General features: G+C 37.6%; 1 protein-coding gene across 1 annotated transcript in view; it reads right to left on the bottom strand.

Annotated features, from left to right (window-relative positions):
- PCCA (propionyl-CoA carboxylase subunit alpha) overlaps window positions 1–19487 on the bottom strand; it is a 273888-nt gene that overhangs the window by 57691 nt on the left and 196710 nt on the right. The window contains exons 20-21 of the mRNA XM_054271455.1: window positions 15856–15954; window positions 3926–3979 (exon numbers count right to left, since the gene is read on the bottom strand). Coding sequence (XP_054127430.1) covers window positions 3926–3979; window positions 15856–15954 — 153 coding nt within the window. The remainder of the gene's footprint in view (window positions 1–3925; window positions 3980–15855; window positions 15955–19487) is intronic.

Raw genomic sequence — 19487 nt, 5'->3', positions numbered from 1 at the left:
TAAGTCCTGTGAGGAGCAGTTGAAGGAGCTGGAGCCTAGACAAAAGAAGGCTCAGGGGGACTTTCACACTCTCTCCAAATGCCTGAAAGGAGGTTGCAGCCAAGTGGGGATTGGTCTCCTCTCTCAGGTAACAAACGAGAGAAAACTACCTCAAGCTGCACCAGGGGATGTTTAGATCAGATATTTGGAAAAATTTCTTCATGGAAAAGGGGGTCAAACATTGAACAGGCTGCCCAGGAAAGTGGTGCAGTCACTGTCTTTGAAGGTATTTAAAAGATGTGTAGACATAGCACCTGGGGACATGGTTTAGTGGTGGATTTGACAATGCTGGGTTAATGGTTGGAACTAATCATCCAGGAGAACTTTTTACAATCTAAACAATTCTGTGATTCTACATTTTTGACAAATCTACTTCTATGAGCTTCCTACACACAGGAGGCACCCCATAAAGGACTCCTTCCTTACTTCCTGCACTCTTGGTTTTGGGCACAGTTTTAGACATTAGTCTGAATCATGTACTATCTTGCTTCCTTTTTCTTTGTACAATATATAGCACAACCTTGTTGTTATGGTAATGCTATTAATCAATACTATCTGAATAAATCTAGTGTGAAGTGGCAAAATAGCAGGACTCCATCAGCACACCACATCTAGTGTCATTCATCAGAGGGGACAAATGAGCAAAAACTCATGAAAAATCTCAATTACAGCAATAACCCAGGATCTCCTCTGCAATAATTTAGTGAGGACTCAAAATGCTATCCTCACAAGAAAATTAAACCAAACGAGCGCAATTCCCATTCAACAACTATTTCTTACAGTTACAAGTTGCTTGCTCCTCAGGCAGAAACATCCTCCTGCATCTTCCAAAAGCATGAGTCCCTATCATATCTGAGACTCACAACCCTCTATCAAAAAACAATTTGGAGAAAATAAGCTATCTAATGGCACTACAATTTGGAGAGAAGAGAAATGCTCAAGTAGCAATGAATTTCTACACATGATCAGAAACAAACAAAAGCATTATTACAAATCCATGTAGACCCCCAAGTGATGCTAACAGTATGCACTCAAAGCTATGATATCCCTGGAGAAAGCAACATGATTTTTCCCGTTCTCCTCTAAAATAACAGAAATATGCTGCTACACTAACAGAGACATTCATCTTACTGTCCAGATGTTTACCATACGTTATGCAGCAAAATTCATATTTTACTGTTGTCTTTCATCTGCAATGCAGTCTTCTCTGTCCACCTAACTAACTGGAACAGCCAAGATATTTCTAATAGAGAAGCACAGCTTTCACTTCCCCTCAGAGTGTCAGTTGCCTACCTGAAGCAGGGGCTTGTGTTTTGGCAAAATCCAGCAGCAGAGTTGTTTCTACAATGTCAAAAAATCAAGTGAAACTGTTTATTGAAGCTGATGCCTTCCTGACAAGCCAGGCAAGCTGTGCTCCTTACAAGCCAGATCTAAAAATACATTCTGCTGGACAGGTCAGTGGTCTGTACACTGCATGGCACAGTCCTGCCTGGTACCACTGGAGTGCCATCAACATTTGCCCTGATCAAAAGGAACACAGAATGCTCAGAGTCGTCCTTTATTTGTCGTTTGCTATTAAAAAAATAAAAGAGTAGAGAAGTAACTATGCAAGCTGTTTATTATGTTGATAACAATGCATTATAATAAAAATAATAATGAGCAATCAGGACTCTTTTTCTGCTAAATTTTCCTTTCAAACACTTCTTAAGTCAACTGCACTTAGCAAGGGTTTAACAACAGATAAGTAATGGTGAACTCAAAATGTATTTCTGGGGCCTTTGTTAAGATAACATTTTCTTTGTTGGAACACTTACATTTTGTGTGTACACATGTACACACTGGGTATCTGTATGTGCAGCAATTTGTAGTGGATATCATTGTATCTTCCACCCCATTACCTAAACTGAGCATATTAAGTTTAAATCAGAACAGTAAAAGGATGTTAAATGAGCAAAGGACAAATGAAAAGGTAGGACTTAGGGGAAAGAAGGACAGTGGGCTAGAAGAACTAAGAGAAGCACAGGCACAGATTTGATTCTATGGGAAAACTGGTATTGGAACACACCCTGGGAAGCAGACTTCATTACTGTTTCTCTACCCTGATTGATGAAGTTCTCTCTCTGGGTTTGATCAGCAAGACATGCATAATTCATATTAAATAAAAAAATCTCAGAGTACTCAAGGCATTTCTGTTTAGTCCTCCTGAGAATTTTAGTTGTAATCACAAACTTGATTTCCCCAAATAACTAGGATTCAATAAACACACATGAGCTAGTCAGTAAGATCTAACATATATTACAATCCATTAGCTGTTTCATCATCATCTTTCTTAACACAAAAAGCACATCAATTCTATTTCTTCTTTTATAATATTTTCCTGTTGCAAAAGGCCCAGAACATGAGTACTGGTCAGTAAGTGAGACTTCAGGGCACTTCTAACAAAAGAATACAAAATATTTTCATACCTAATTTGAACAAGTTTACATACTAATGTCACTAAATACACAACCAGAATTTTCCCTACTATAACACCCCCCTAGAGAGAAATCAACTAACATATAGTCAGTATTATCAAGTTTTATTTGTGTTTATATCTTATCTATTTGGAGTAATTATTTACTTCTTACACAAAGACTATCTGATCAGCCACCTAGCAGCAATCTCACATACACAGGTTGCAACTCCAGACCCAAAGCATCATCATAAATACAATAGTGCAGAACAAAACTTCATTTTTATATCTTTATGCTACCGCTACTCTGCTTGTGATTAAGACAAATAAATAAATATGCATACACAGAGATGTATTTATAGAAGTAAAATATATTAGGGACACTTCTCATCTCTAAAAACAAACATGTAAGGTAAAAACATAAATGCAAGGTATTCTTGTTAAGTTTACCTTTATCACGTTACACCTTACCAACAATGGCTTCATAGGACTTGCAGGAGAACTAATCACAAATAGAATGAAAGCATGACCATATGCAATCCTAATCCACTTGTGTCCAAAACAAACAGTGCACAAAGAAGTTAGGACTAAATTCTAAATGGAATGTTTCATCCTAGGCTTTTCACTGTTAATATCACTACAGTGAAATCTATTGGCAGCAAGCAGGACAACTTACTTTGGAGGATACTCCAATTTTATTTCACTTTCAGAACTATTTTTAGATGCATATGGAACTTGGAAAAATTCAATGGCTGCATTTTAACCATGCAAATCACAGAACTGGAAGTTGTTTCAATCACATGTATGTATATAAGCATCCATGGCCTACCACAAAACCTGTATGTTATACATGAGTGCATTCACAGTTTCACAGAGTACATTCTGTCTAATGATATAAAATCTCATTAGGATTTTAGGCATATTTCTACCCAGCAAACAAAATCTGAAAGAACTACAGAGCTACCAAATCTGGTTTAGAGTGAGAAAAGAACAGAGCACTTTGCACTACTGAACAATTTTTTCTAAGACAGTTACTGGGATATCCACTCTGGGATATAAGGGTATGTGATACGGTGAAGCAATAAAGATCAGAAAGTTTATGTGGTGAGGAAGAGTGGGACCGACCCTGATGTGCACCAAACCTCATTAGATTGCAATAAGCTTACAAATCTACAAGCAGTTACTTTTAGATCCCTTCTAAGTGAAACAGATGCAGACTTGAATCAATAGAAAAGTAGAACACAGATACTGTGCCTTGGAAGTTAGCTTCAGTTGGCCAACATTCACCTGCTAAACTCAGAATATTTACACATAATACTGGTCCCCATAACCACAAGTGTAAATGTACTAGAAGTGTAATTTAGCTACTTTCTGTTTACATTATATTCTTCTACAAATTAAACTCCTGTCAATACACAATTATTACAGGCTTACCACTGTGCCTAGAAACTGAATGCTGGTCTCTCCAGAGGCATTCCGAGAAATCCGCTGAAAAACACAAATGTAAGAATTTATTAAAGCAACTCAAATTTGTAACCATTCCATTTTCTTTGTCACATCATTGTAAGTAATCAAAAATAATTTAATACATAAATCTATACATTAACCAGATAAAATAATTTCCTTCAACGGGAGTACTAGAAGTCTAAATCATACTTCATCTCAGATTTTGGTTTTAGTTCAGTCAACTCAATAAAATTTATTTTTGAAGGACAATGAAGGCAAAGATGGCCAAGTACAACACAGAGCAACCTTGTGCTCGAATGTCATGAATAATGAGGCTTCTGCCATCTCTGTGATTCTGTATTCCTGTTACTCACATTTAGTATTATCTTCCTTCTCTCCTAATGAGAGACATTTTAATCTCTCTTTAAAATGCAAACCTCCAATGATGCTACTTTGAAAACAGAAAAAAAAAATGACCTTATGAAATGTCTGGTCACCTACTGTGGTTCAGGAGTTGATTGAAGTTATTAAAGAGTCTTCAAATATTACATTGTCAGTAAGCCACAAGACAATGCAAGAAAAAATATATTACTGGTTTCACACAGTATTAAACATAATTTAAATATGCAAGATGTATAAATAATTCTTTCTTCCTGTGAATCATTTTCTCCTTCAGTGTCAAAACGTTTTTCTCACATTTCATTCCTCCTATCTAAGCTATGGCCCACATGGGTCCCAACTGAAGGAACACAGCCCTCATTTTACACAAAGAGCACACCGCCCTTTTACACAATGCCAAGTGCACATAAAAGTACTAAAGCACAGATCTGAGAAGATGAGTATTATTGCAAGGAACTGCACAGAAGCCTTCAGCATTTTAAAGACAAAAAATCATAAGAGCAGGGCTGCAAATAATCTCCCAGCAGAATCAAAACACACCAGTGTCACTCCCAAATGTTGTGTTTCTAACTCATTCTCAAAATCTTTCAATTGCAAAAATATCACAGCCTCCCCCTGGGCAATTTATCCCACTGTTCTGCATCTTTACCATTAGGAAGCTTTTCCTAATATTTGATTACAATAACCCTTACTTCAAACTGTATTACTCATATTAATTCTCATTTGTTTCACTACACACAGGAAACACAGATTATTCCCTTCCCTTCTACAGCTACCTCCAGGTATGTGAAGAGCCCTAATCATGGCTCCCCTAAGTCTTGTCTAGACCAAATGAGAAAGTGCTGCACCACAATAGCTAGATACTTCCCAAAACAATTTTAATAGCAATAAATTAAATCCTAATCCCTTTTCACTAATGGTGCATGTTCCTCAGCCACACTTTATGAAGTAATAATTGCTACAGCCCAAACACGCTTATTTTTTGACTTAACAGGTCACACACTGACATTGCAATCTGTACAATCATATGAAAACAAAGGGTGATGTGCCAGAGCCTGACATATTTCAACAATAATGATTAATGGAATGGAAAATATGGGAAATAAAATTTCATACAAAACCTGACGTTTACTTTTATAAAGGAAACAGGAATATACACTTTTCCCACAGTCTAGGATAAACACAATCAGGTTTTGGAAACCACAAAGAAGAACAAAGTACCGGCTGCCTACAATGAATGAACCACATGCCAAAACAAACAAGTCCCAACCACTTGATAAGCTGTCAGAAAATGGCAAGCCGAAAAAAATTAAAGGATTTAATTTCTTTTTTTCCTGGAATGCCCTCCACCCTCGTTAGAGTTCTGTCACTTATTGTGCTACCCTTTTGTCCGCTTTCAAGGGTCATTAGAGACCTTTTCATGTCCTAATAAAAATTCCATTTTTTTGGCTAATCTCCCCGTCACACAGAAAAACACAACTTAAAAAACAAAACAAAACGAAAAATAGAGGCCCTTTTGTCATTTTCTTTAAAGGCTTTCAGAGTAAAGCCAGGTATCTTGACAACTTGACTTACTTTTCACAACTGAAAAGCAAATCATTAAAGTACTTCCTCACACAGATTTTCTTTACTTGCAGCCAAATAAGCTAGCATAGCAAAAACCAAGCCCTTCCAAAACTAATTTAATAACCACTTTAATGAAGCCAAATAAATATGTATATAAAGAAGGCACCTTCTAAAGCCTCAGCCTCAAGTCAGGACAAAGATATCAGCAGCATTTTTCCTGCCCTGACACTATTGGAGCACACTGGTATCACTCTACAGCAGTTTCCCACTCCTACTGTTTACTGTGTCCAAAATAGCATTTCATTCACTGTCAACTGCATTTAAAGTCTGTATAAGCACTAAAATCCATCTCTTAAATCAACATCTGGGGAAACAAGGGTGGGGGGAGAATAATGGGGAAAGTGAAGAAAATGGTTAAGAAACAGAAGGGAAAAAGAAATTTCCCTTGTGGGTGAATGTAAAAAACAAAGAATAAAGAAAGATAGAGAAATTTTCCAAGTCACAAAACATATGTTACAACAAAACAAAAAAGAAAACTGCCAGGCTTTGAGAACTGTGTTACAAAAGAAGTCAGAACATTATCATAATTAATGTTTCAAATTACAGTAAATAAGTTTCAGCTATTAGATGTGATTAGATTTTTCTGAAAAGAGTTATTTCTGTTCCACTGGCAGGCTTGTGTTTCTGGGATTTGTAAATGTAATTGATGTTTTCAAGAAAATGAAAGGACATGGTTAACAATCATTCTTTTATTTCTCACCTCTTTAGAAAAAGGACCAGTCTCCAGTTTCTCTTGTAAAATTAGATATTTACATATTCTATACCTCATAATAGATGGTTTCATATTGCATGTGATAGCAGGAAAGTAATCAAATAGAGGTAACAATAGAGAATAGCTAATTATATGCATTGTCATTGGTCTCTTAATAAATTGCACATTATTTGCTAGGAGGTTTACAGCAAAAAAGCAAGGGAAATTTATCATTTGTTCAAAGACAAAACATCCCCGTGTGTTTACCTGCCAATACAGTAAAATTACATTGTTGACATAAATTATGCTATCTTAGATATAACCAATTTCTTTTCTGGTTGATTCAGTGTGCAGAGCTTCAGACTAATTTAATTATTATCATGTGAGTTAAAAGTATATTTTTCTTTCCTTATGAGAAACTAACAAGCTAACTCAAATGTGAAAAAAAAATCACAACTTCAAAAAATCCATCTGCAGTCTCAAAGCTGTCAAATGGGTGTGAGTGTTACATAAATATTATATGTATTTTTACACACACACAGGTTATAGTATGCTATACTGCATATGCTATGTATATACAAACAAAATGCTTCTGCACACATGTAAAAATAGAAAAGTATATACAATCATACAAAATGTATTTGATTCTCCTCCTCCATCTTGTGTGTGCTATACCACAGTCATTTCATAAATAATCAAGTTACAAAAGGGTAGTGTGATATGACTTTAAATTCTTCTGCTTTGCCATAGAAAATTATTTCCACTTAGTTGGGTATCAATAATGTATTCATTTTAAGATGCAGTAGGGTTACAATGAGCTTTGCATTAAGCCTGCAATGGATGACCACTAGCAGATTAAAATGATAACAACCTTTACATGAAGAGGGATAAAGCAGCTCAAAAAAACATTATATATATGTATATACACATATATTACTGAAAGAAATTCTTAATTGACATTATTAGACAACAACAAGATCTTAGAATGTTTTCCACAAATCTTCTGGTCTCTACGACTCTCCAAGCTACTAGAAGGCAGCAGCTGCAGAGAAGGTACAATACAAAAGCAAAGAAACTCCAACAGACCAAAAGCAATTTTTTTTTTTTGCTTTGCTTACAAATGAAAAAATAATGATACCCCTAAACTCAGAATTAATTTGAACTGGCAAAGGCAATCAGATAAATTGCCAGTTCAAGGAGGATACACAACCTTCTCAAATACAATTATCTTAAACATTTTTTTGCTGAAAGTAAAAGCAAAGTAAAAGGTAAAGTAAAAGGTTTTATTTGCTGAAAGTAAAAGCTGGAGACCATTTGTTTTTTTCTGGAGACAAAAAACTCAGATTGTCACTCAGCCAATGTTTTTTGCAATTTTTTCAAGCTATGGCATGACTATATTCCCAGATGAAAAACATGTAGCAAACTACCAAACCAAACCCAAAATTACAAGCCCAGAAAATTTAATGATAAGCTACAGATAAAATTTTGATCAAAACACTGGTAGTTTCCCAGCATGGTGCTGTTTTTCAGAATGCAGAATTTCCCGCAGCTCAGTTCCTATTGCTTCATTTCAACTGCTCACTAACAAAAATTCTGAATATCTTTTGCCAGAAATTTCAAATGGAGGGTGCTATCTTTTGGTGAGTACTTATAAATTCTTGAAAATTCCACCTAACAAAACACAGGCCCATCCCCAGACAGGTTTAATTAAAAAACAAATTATTCCCACCATAGGGAAGTCAGGGGAAGAAAATCCACAGTAATTTGCCTTGTAAAATTGTAACAGATTCATTTGCTAGTACCTAATCTGTGAGATTTTGTGTACATGAGAGTGCTTGGACATCTGGAAAGCTCCATCTTCCACCCATGTCACTCCAACCTGTGGAGTCCCATGGTTGGGTTAGAAAGGAGGAAAAAGCTGCAGAAGTAGCTGTGAAACTTTTAAGTCATCCTCTCAACAAAAAAGGGTGATTGATTTGACCTTACCAGTCTCATTTTCCCTCTCCTTCTAGCAAGCAGAACTTCATTTCAGCACTGCCTTTGCACTGTGCAAAATCCCAGCGGAGGGATGCAATCCCAGACTAGCAATGTGACCAGGATTTGTAGTATGCTGCAGTCTGTCTGTATTGCACTGTACATTCAGACTTGTTCACCCTCACAAGCCTTTCCACTTTGGGAATCACCCCAGCTTTTCACAAGTTAACATTCTGCACAGCTGGTGCCATCATTGTCTCCCCCTAGAGCCTTAAACTACAGATGGGAAGTTAGCCTGACTTTGTGCACTGCTCTACCCTCAGCCATAACCAGTCTCAGTTCACACTTTACAGTAAAAGCAGCCTCAGTGAGTTGTTCTTCCTCAGGGCATGTCCACATTTCCCAGGTTCTTACAAGGGCAGCAGTCAGCCAGTGGGGAAAGAGATGATCAAGTGCTGTATGTGAAGGGTTTTGATTGTGAAAGATGTCTGAGATGTTAGTGGCACTGTGCTGAAGCAGTCTTTCCCACTAAAAGGGATCCTGCCAGAATGCTGAAATACTGGCCTCCCCTGGCACCTGTTGCAAGCTACCTCAGTCCTTAAATGGAACCTGTTCCCAAACAGTACAAATATAGATGTTAAATACAGGGTGAGGGGCTTACAGGGCATCAATCCCCACAGATAATTGTGCAGGTGCAGTTTCTAAGAGGCTGAGGCATCGTCTCACTACTTTTTAGGAGTTCTCTAAATGCCTGGCATTCAATTGCAGTAGAGGACTTGGGAATTTCTGTCCTCCCATAAACAGAAAAATAGAAACACAAATCCTTCCCAATACTTCTTTATGGGATATCCAATGTGACTGTTACTTGTCACTTCTTTTTGCAAAGTTTTTTTTAAATACTAAAACTAGTGCAGGTATGCTATTACATATACAGAGAGTGCCTTGTAAGTATGCTCATGTGTTTCTTTAATCCTTGAGATTGGTAGGTGTTACAAAGAAGTAGATAACAAATTTTAGAACTAACAAAAAAGAAACAATCAAAACAAAACAAACAGAAAACCACATAATCCCACCCCCACCAAAAATCAACCAAAAAAAGCCTCCACAGGAAATATTGCTTATTCAATGTTAGTAAAGAATTAATCTAAAGGACATTTACTTCAAGCTGAGATTTACAACAATACAATAATTAGGCATTTAGTCTTCTCTAAATTCTAGTCTTCTTCTAAATCTTTGCTCTTACTACATTAAATCTCAATGTGACTAGAACTTGTGGAAACTTTACCCTTGTTTTGGCATGCCATGACTCATCCTGCTCATATAAGGGGGGGAATCATGCAGTCAAAATGCTGCCATATGATTCTAGATCTGATAATGTCTGTGACTGCCCTGAGAAAAATTCCTGACAGGATCCATAGTCCTTTCTCACTCTTATGCCCCTCCTCCTCCTTCCCCTTTGCTCTCTGAATGTGTTACCATGTTCAAGAGAACCACTTCTCATCTCTTTCAGGGTTTAGATATCATAAAACTATGAGTCTGTCAGCAACTGAACACAGTGCTTTGTTCCTTGGACACACACAGAATCTTTATAGTTATTCATCCTAATATTGTTTGTCTTGAAAATGGATAGCTCCAAGAGGAAAAATATATGGCATAAGGTACCATGACAACTAATGTTGTTTGATTAACATGTTAAGTAAGACAGGGATTGATTTAACATATCAGTTGACCCTTCATTTCCTTCCTGAATGAAAAAAAGAAAATGTATTCAGTTTTATTAAAGAATTGGTAAAGGTAGTGGTATGTGCTTTTAGTTCCTCTGCTGTAGTTTCCCTTTAATTTTCCCCTTCCCTTCACATATTCTCCACCTGAACCACAGACAAGAAATTTGTACCAGATTTGGCTGGGTTAGTCATAACTGGAAAAGGCTGAAAAAAAAACAACAGGGAGTGAGCTACAGGTTAATCAGTATGGCCCATCAGGAATTCAGTGCTGGGGCTCACACTGGCTTTTCTCTACCCAAAAGTACAGCTATGTGGGTACAGGATAACCAAATGTCTGCAGATCATTCTGAGTCCCTCTTCTGGAGACAACCTAGCAAGAGTAATTTTGAAGTCATGGTTAAAGGACAACTGCAGAGTATGTGCAGTAATTGCACAGCACAAAAAAATGGACTGTCAAGCAGTCATGAACACTGCGCACTAAACCTTCACAAGATAATTTTCAGCGGCTAAGAAACTGAATGTTCTGAGGTAATAGTACTTTGGATTGAAAACCTATATAATGTATCATATCATTACCACAGATTACATCTGAGATCTCAAAACAGCAAAATGAAAAAAAGGTAATTTTTCTTACAAATGTAAAAAAATCACACATATGAAAAAACTCTCCAAAGAGTTGTAGGAAATGAATACTTGGGCAAAAGCTTTGTTCTCCTGTCAGGCATTTCCCTGGAACAAAGACTTCATAACCTACAGCATTCTCATTTGTTCTGTTATTATAGACCAAAATAATAATCTAAAGAAACATTGTATCAGAGAAGCACTTATATTTGTCATACCCCAGGATGCAAAATATACTACTCCTGCTGCAATTGTTGATGCAATAAATAAATTAAATGAAAAAATAAGTGATGCCACCACCGAATTCCCTTTAACACTAAGTAGAGAAAGCTCCCCTGATAAATCTTCATCTATTTCATTCACAAAAACACTTGAAGCTTGAGACTGATGATTTCAGCTTTACAGGATCATGTTCTTGTTTAGCAACTCCATTACTCTCTTAATTACACCTTGCTGTGACTGATAAAGACCTCTTTACTGTAGAGTTTGGGACACAGAACAGTTATGCTGGAAGGGAGCTCTGGAAATCAGGCAGTCATATTCCCTGTTCAAAGCAAGACTAATGTCAAAGTGATACTGAACTGCTCAGGATCCTGTCCAGTTCAGTTCTCACTACATCCTACAGAGCTTCAGTTCATCAGACTAATTCTCTGAAAGCCAGGAAACACAAAAAAGGAGGTATCACCAGTGTTATTGTAAAATTGCTTAGCTGAAGGTGCTAAGAGCCACAAAAAGTTTTCCAGGGTCCAGGCAAAATGCCTACACTACCTCTATGGGGTAGAAGTTTTCACAACAGCAAGACAGCAGAGCTGTGGGTCCAACAGTTTGGCAGTGAAAAGGCTGGGTGCATGTGATGGAACTAAGGGTTACAAAAGTATTGGCAAAGATGGTGACAAATAATGCAAACTAAACCACTCTATGGCTCTGGCTCAGCATCCTTTTGCTACAGGGAATACTCTGCAAGTAAAAGGTATTTAAGGATGAGCTGAGTGTCTGATGGTGGGATCAATGAAGGCACAGCATTCAACATCCCAAGCAGTTGTAAAATTTCTCCATGTAGCATTGCCATAGAACAGCCTCGAAATCTGAGTGGTCAGCAGTGTTTTTTGAGACCTTGTCCAAACATAGGCAGTTGTTGCTTTGAGGATCTCCTCTTAGACTCATTTTTTTCTTGAGCAACCTGCTCACCCTGCTGATACCTGGTGTTCCTGTGCAGTGTCCCATGCAACCTGACTAGCAAGGACAGAGCTGCAGTTAGGTTCAAGTCCATCTGCTGGACTCCATGGATTCCTCATCTTGAGGTCCCCCTTAGATTCTAGTTCCCATGAGGAATAGATGATGTTCAAACTCTATGGAAAAAGACAACTTTTTCCTTCCTTCCACCTGCTCCTCAGCTCACACTGGGAGACAGAAGAGGTCATAGACAACTTATGTGGGCACAGGGCTCACTGAAATACAGCTTACTTGTATATGGGAGGAGAGACAGAGAAGTAAAAATCTCTCAAAATATGTAAAATTGCCCCAAAATATGCCTGTTGTCTTTCTTCCAACTGTCCCTACTTTTCAAGATACCATATTGAGCCACCATTCACCCTTCCAGTTTCCACTAGAGTTCTTGTTTTTCTTTTCCACAACTCAAATCAACCCCTACTTTCCCACTCACTTTTCACAGGAAACATTAAGACCCTCATCTATTAATTTATTTTTATTCTAAATATTTCCTAAAAGGTTATAGCATATTCAAATCCTTTTTGGTATACATGAGTATGTTAAACATGTATTTGCAATTAAATAAAACCCAATCCCTTCAAAACTGAGAAAGGTGTATTGCAACTATATTCCTATAGTTCTTTGATTTTCAGCAAAGTCCAAATTCATAATGGCTAGGCGTAAGTCAAATTCTGAGTCACTAACATATTTTGAAACAAGGGGAAATACTTCACCAAAATGGGAAACCATTTTGGTGAAGTATTTTTGTACAAGAAAATGTCATTTGCTTGCTGAACAAAATCCTGCACTTCAGGATGTGTTAAATTCAGCCTCACCAAATGAGAGGGAGAGTTTAGTCATAATTAGAGAAAATGCTGAGAAACTGGGATTAACTGCAAAACTATTAAAAAAAAATGCAAAAAATCCCCCATGATGAAATCTGAGTACTACAAGAAATGCCATGGGGTCTGCCCACACCCCCATCCCTGCAAACTGTATCTCGGAAGTCTCTTGCTCAAATGATCTCAAGTTTTCACCACTTCATCCCTTTGTATAGCATCCTATGGATTTCCCAGTAACCCAAAGCAGCACAATGATTTCAGAGCCCTTATGCTGCAGCCACAGGACCTGCAGTGTACCCCAGGGTTCTGGTCCCACCCTCATCTGGGGACCTGGCCAGGCACTCTGCAGCTCCCATCTGCTGCACACAGATGGGCTTCCTCACACAGGAAACAAAAGCAGGAGGAGGGGGGCTGCCACACATCCTTGCTGTGCCCTGGTATGCCCTAGACAGACTGCGACCAGGGCATATACTCCTCCTCAGGCACTCAGGTCCCATACTCTAAAAAATGTCCTAGAAAATGTGGGTTTTAAACTCAAAGGCCCTTCATAACTCTGCAGCAGAGCTGGTATTCTGCTTTGCTCTTATTCTCATTGAGCCTTTAGCAGAGGAGTAAAAACACAGAAGCGTGCTTTACTACTTATTTTTAAACATGCAACAGATGCAAAAATTTGAATGTCTACACTATAATTACATAGATATATTTCAAACCAAAACATTTTAAAATTATTTATTCCCTGTTTCTGTTTAAGTGCTTTGCTAGATTGTGGCCAGACTGCAGGATTGAGCCAAAGGTGCATAAATCCAACCTTCAAAGGAATAAAACATTCACAAAGATTGTATTTGGTTGAGCAAATTTAGAAGAATGAAACCAACTATGAAGAAAAATTAGATTGGCTGAAAATTAATAAAGCACAGCTGGAATTATTCGATTCATCCATATTTGTTGCTTAAATGGCTCTAGGGCTAAGTTTTGCAGAAAGAAGATACTTCAAGACTCAGGGGTCAATTGCTTTTGGAGACAAATTGACCTACAGGAATACACTTGTCTAATTTGGTTCTTGCAGTGGGGCAAGTCTACAAAATATATAACCAAAAAACCAATTTTGATTCCAGTGAGCGACTATCAGAGGTCAAGTTTAAGGTTCCCATAAATTTACATATATACACTAAAAGATTAATAACTTCTCAAGCTACTGAGTTTCTTTGCTAAAAGCAAAGGCAGATAAAATCTGAGAAGGAAACAACATATGTGCTTATTCCACATTCTGTTGGCTGGATACCATGCAGTCAGCTCACTGCATGTTGCTGTGGCTAGATCTGCAGTATTTCATGGTCATACTCAGGGAGTGCAAGTAACATTGCTGCTGGCTCAGCTCCTAGAAGAAAGCTTCTTCAGATCATATGATCACTAATTTTCAAACTAATTTTACGTCCAAATACAACTCTTATTAGCTAAATGGTGTTACTACTGTTATATATCCAGTCATATAATAACATAGTTTGCAATGAGGTCCCGTGAACACAGTTATCCACTCTAAAGATAATGCTTTTCACCTAGGCAGGTTTTATAGATTCATACACTGGTATTTTTTCCTGTTCAGAATCAGGAATGTACTTTATTAAATGGCACCAAAATGGGCCAGTATTAAAATAGTAAAAAAAGAAAAACACACCTAAAAATAGAAAATTGATTTAGGTATACACACACCAAAAACACATCTAAAAATAGAAAATTATTGTAGATATACACATTCCTTGAAGCTTGCATAAACCTCCCAAGAAATCTACAGAACTTAAGTCCAGAATTTACTTGGGAACATAATTAAAATTTCACTCTCAGGCAATACCGACTTTGAAAGATACAACAATTTTTTATTTATTTTCGAGTTGCAGTCTTTTAAATTCAATCAAAGCAAAAATAGTATCTTCCAGTTGGATAATTTACCAAGGGTAAAATGAAAAACTAAATTCATGTATTTCATTGTAAATTATGAGAACTCTGACCATTGTATCACTGATAAATGTATAGGAAATAGATACTGTTGTATGTAGAAAAATACTTTCAATAAGTTTTGATTTGTTTTTCATTATTGCCAGGATCAATAGATATTTGTAAAGAAATTATTTGTCAGGAAATATATAAATCATGACTGAGATTACATTTAGAAAAGCACTCTCTGGTGTGTGGAGTAGGTTTCAGCGACTTAAGTGTTCAGAAGAAAAGAAAATACAACCACTTAAAGCTTTTCAGTCCTCTTTTGTTAGAGTCACAAGTTTGGGATGTCTTCTACATTTATCTTCTCAAATCATGGCATTAATCATATTTCTTATATAAAAGAACATATTACATGGGAGATGTGCTGCCCTGTGACTTTTAAACTGCAAAGGCCCAGAAGTGTAACAATCACACAATCCAAACATGAGGAAGAGACTAATTTTACTGTAGGTCCCCATGTGGGATTCTGTTGTGGGTTAGGTTAGGAGGGAGTTTTTTCATTTTACTTTGGTTGATCTGCTTTTTTGGTTGGTTGGTTCTTTGCAGTAAAGCATTTCTTATTTTTCACATGATTAAGAAACTCTGTCTTCTCACAAGCCATTAAATAAAGACAGCCTATAAGCTGGGGTAAACTTCTGTCTAAATACAGAACTTCTCATTCAAAACTCCAGGTAAGTAACGTGGAGTGCATCCAGAGCTCCAGTGGAGTGAATCTGTCCCAAAGTAAAAACATTCTGCTGTTTGTACAACATCACATCAATTTTGTGATGCAGCAGGTTTAGACCCCACATTTCAGTATTATTTGTATGCCCAAAGAGGCTTTGGTGAGATTACCTGTATGGTCCTCTGAGTGCCATCAATGGTGACAGACAACAAGGGTGAAGCCAGGTTCCACTCGCTGGTCACATTTAGTTTCATCCCATCAACTTCCACCTGTTGTGACACCAAACAAGGCTGTTAGTATTGAAGACAGACAGAAAACTGATCTCAAGTTCATTACTGCATACAAAGCAGCAACCATTTTAAAACAGATGGCTCCCAAACAACCTGTCATGTTTACTGCTTCTGCCATAAAAGACAGGGTCCAACAACAGAGTCTTCCAGCTATCTCTGGGGAGAGGTGAAGGACCTGTGAACAGCTGCCTCTGAGTAGCAAGGTTTCAAGTGATTTCCAGCAAGTAACAAACAGCCATCCAACTTTTAAACCTATCTGGACATGCTACATTTACTGCAATTAGACAAGTAATGCATATAAATTCCAGTGACACCTTGCAACCCACACAACAGGGCTTGCATATAATATTCTCTCCAAGGACCAAGGAAGAACTTTTCCTATGCTTCTAATGAAGGGCTTTGCATTGTTATCTTAATTAATATGAGGCAGTAATTAATTCTTCATCATTTTGCCTCAAAGTCTAGAAAAACTTTGCAAATTCTGACATGTTTCTTTTCAATATACAGGTGATCAGAGAAATACAATTTCTGACTTGAATGCCAATATGCTTATCCAGAAAGTGGGTTTTATTTTAAAACATACCATATTCATTATGCGAAAATATTTCTAGGTGAAGAGCAAAAATTCTGGGTTCTGAAAAAAGTGTAGATCAGTGCAGCCGTAATGATACTTCTATCATTCTTTCGTTGTATTATAGTGTTTAAAAACACACATCACACATTCAACACTATAACAGCCTCAGAGAAAAAGATGGTTATGAAAAAAATTATTACATATGGACTAATGTAATTGGTAGTTAATATTTATGGCATATTTTGAACAGTCATCATACTATTGAAGGTAGGTTGCTATTTACTATATTGCATACATTCTCAATAAACTAGAAAAAAAATTCAATGCATTTAGAATAAAAGCTTTGCACACCTTTTGCAAAATAGAACTTATAAAGCCTACTCTTTTAGGTCTCAGACTTATATTATTTGATCTAATAATAAGAAGAAGCATCTTTAAAGAAATCCGTAACAGCAAAGTGCAGAGGAACAGTGTGTAATTTGATAAATTTACTTCAGTTAAGAGGAAAAAGTTCTGGCTTAAAAAACACTCTAGTTTTATAGACTTTAGGTTAGAACACAAAGTTTGCTTTAGTGATACAATCTATGCAATTTCCATGGGCTTAGACTATAAATAAAGTTACATGTAAAGAACAAGAAGAAAAACAAGTGATTTATAATGGTTCACCAATAGGCCAGATTAGCTGGCATGCTTCAGGTACTTTACACTGCTCCAGTGATGCAAACCAGCCACAAACATGGCTTGAGTTAAGCCAGACCTGCAGCTGGTTTGCATTTCCAGAGCACTGCAGAGCAGCTGGAACCTCTGGTGAACCCAGACCACTCTCAGCAAACGCATATCAGCAAATACTTTCTTTTTTGAGAACAGGAGAAACATCTCAAAAAGACTTTTCCAAATGGAGAAAAGCAAATCCAGTGCCCTGTCTCAACCCTCTATGATTACAAACATTCTATAAATGTCGCTATTGCAGAAAGACTGTCTTCACTGGAGTCTGGATCAGAAAACATCATTTACCATGTGTCTCCAGAGATAGAAGTGAGACACCATCAAAGCAGACCAGGCTACTGGTCACCAAAAAATCTTTCAAGTATACACCATACTGCTTGTGGCAGTGTAGGATTTACATGCAGCCTCAGAGAAAATCTACAGTTCTAGCAAAGGGTGTTCCAGGGGCAGGATGCAAGTCAATACCTCCACAACAAACTCAGTCTAATCATTAGCTCTTTTGTCACTGTACAGATGAGCAAAAGAGAAGCAAACCTCTTTGTCACAGTGGTAAAGGACCTGTCCAAAATCCCTCACAAGGGTCTATATAAGTCTCTCCATTCTTGATTCTCAATTACATTAATATCAATACATTTCTGGTGGAAACCACCCTGAAAGGAGAGAGCAAGCAGATGCTAAGTCTAAACAAACCATGGCACACCAGGCTGTTTATGTGCAATAGAGAAACCAGCAGATAATACATTGCCACTACTATGGTTTCTCTATTCAAGAAAGAACAGAGGGTCAGAGGAAGGGTTATATGAACTAATGCTTATCCCATAAACTGCAGCAGACTTCTCACAGAATGGAGCTACAGGGTCTTAGCTGCCTTCACCTGCAACTCACCATGGTATGTGCAACTGAGGAAGATCACAGAAATCACAGAATATTCCCAGTTGGAAGGGTTCCACAAGGATCATTGAGTTCCACTCTTAAATTAATGGTCTATACAGGGATAGACCCCACCATCTTTGCATTATTAGCACCACGTGTAACCAACTGATGATGTGAAGCCAAGAGAAACGCAAGGAAATTTCACTGCCTATGCTCCAATAGATGGGATGACAAAGACAGGACATGAAGATATCAGAGAAAATGAACAAGGATTGAGGACAAGATATTTACTGTGTAGTGATCATGTTACTTTTACTACAAATGAGGGAAAAGGCAGGGGTGGAGGGGAAGAAGGGACACAGTGTGCCAAAAGCAGATGGGGATTGAAATCAAACCAATACTTTATCTAATAGAGCAAACCTTCTTTCTGCAGCTCAACAGCCAACAGCTTAGCAAGGCTAGCAAGTAGAAACAGGGGAAGAGAGAAGATGGTAGAAGAGCTTGTCAGAAGTTTCCATTTGCTTTCATTCCTGCTTTAGCAAGGGGTATCATAACTGAACGTAATAAATACTGCAATAAAACCAGGACCTCTTTGCTTTAGGATTGGGGGTGAGGATTCAGGGTATGAAGGGGGACATGGGGATTAACATTAACAATATAATTAACATTACATTGACTACTTCCCATCTTACTTTGTTTCTTTGCTCCTAAGACAGCCAAGAACAAATCACCATTCAATGGATGCTAATACTTGAACGGCAGGGAGAAGATCCCAGTCAATTGACTCCCGCAGTGGGTCACATTGTGCTTTACACCACACCTATATAGTGTAGCTTTATTCCTAACTACTCAGTTCCAAGTATACACATATGTGTCTGTGCATCTACAGTAACTATGCTTGCATTGCTGCACTACACCCACGCGACATAGTGGTGGTGAATTATCCCTTTTTTTAAAGGTTTGTTTGTCCCTATGTGAGGACATAAAAGATAAAAGCAGCCACAGTCCTTCATAATTATTTCCAATTCAAAAGCTACTGTAAATGAGCTCTCAGAAAGAAGAGTGACAAGTCCAAGGCACGATGCTAGAAAAAGGTCAACAGCTTACCCCACTGTCACAACTTTGCAGACTTTCGCTGGCATGCACCTGAACTACACAAGTAGCAGCCCCTTCACCTCTTGTGGAGTGAGTTCCTGATGTTCAGCATGATATGTACCAGCTAACCAATAGTGCAAAGAGCTGCAAAGCATAATCTGCATTCAGTTTCCTTTAGAGAACATAATTTGGCATTCTGTGTGCATGTCAGGCAATTAAAGAAGGCAGCACAAGCCTGAGTGTT

Source organism: Melozone crissalis, unplaced genomic scaffold, assembly GCF_028551555.1.
Source record: "Melozone crissalis strain CALT ecotype California unplaced genomic scaffold, PUWL_Pcris_2 ptg000013l_1, whole genome shotgun sequence".
Lineage (NCBI taxonomy): Eukaryota > Metazoa > Chordata > Aves > Passeriformes > Passerellidae > Melozone > Melozone crissalis.
This window is presented reverse-complemented; position numbering and strand designations above follow the sequence as displayed.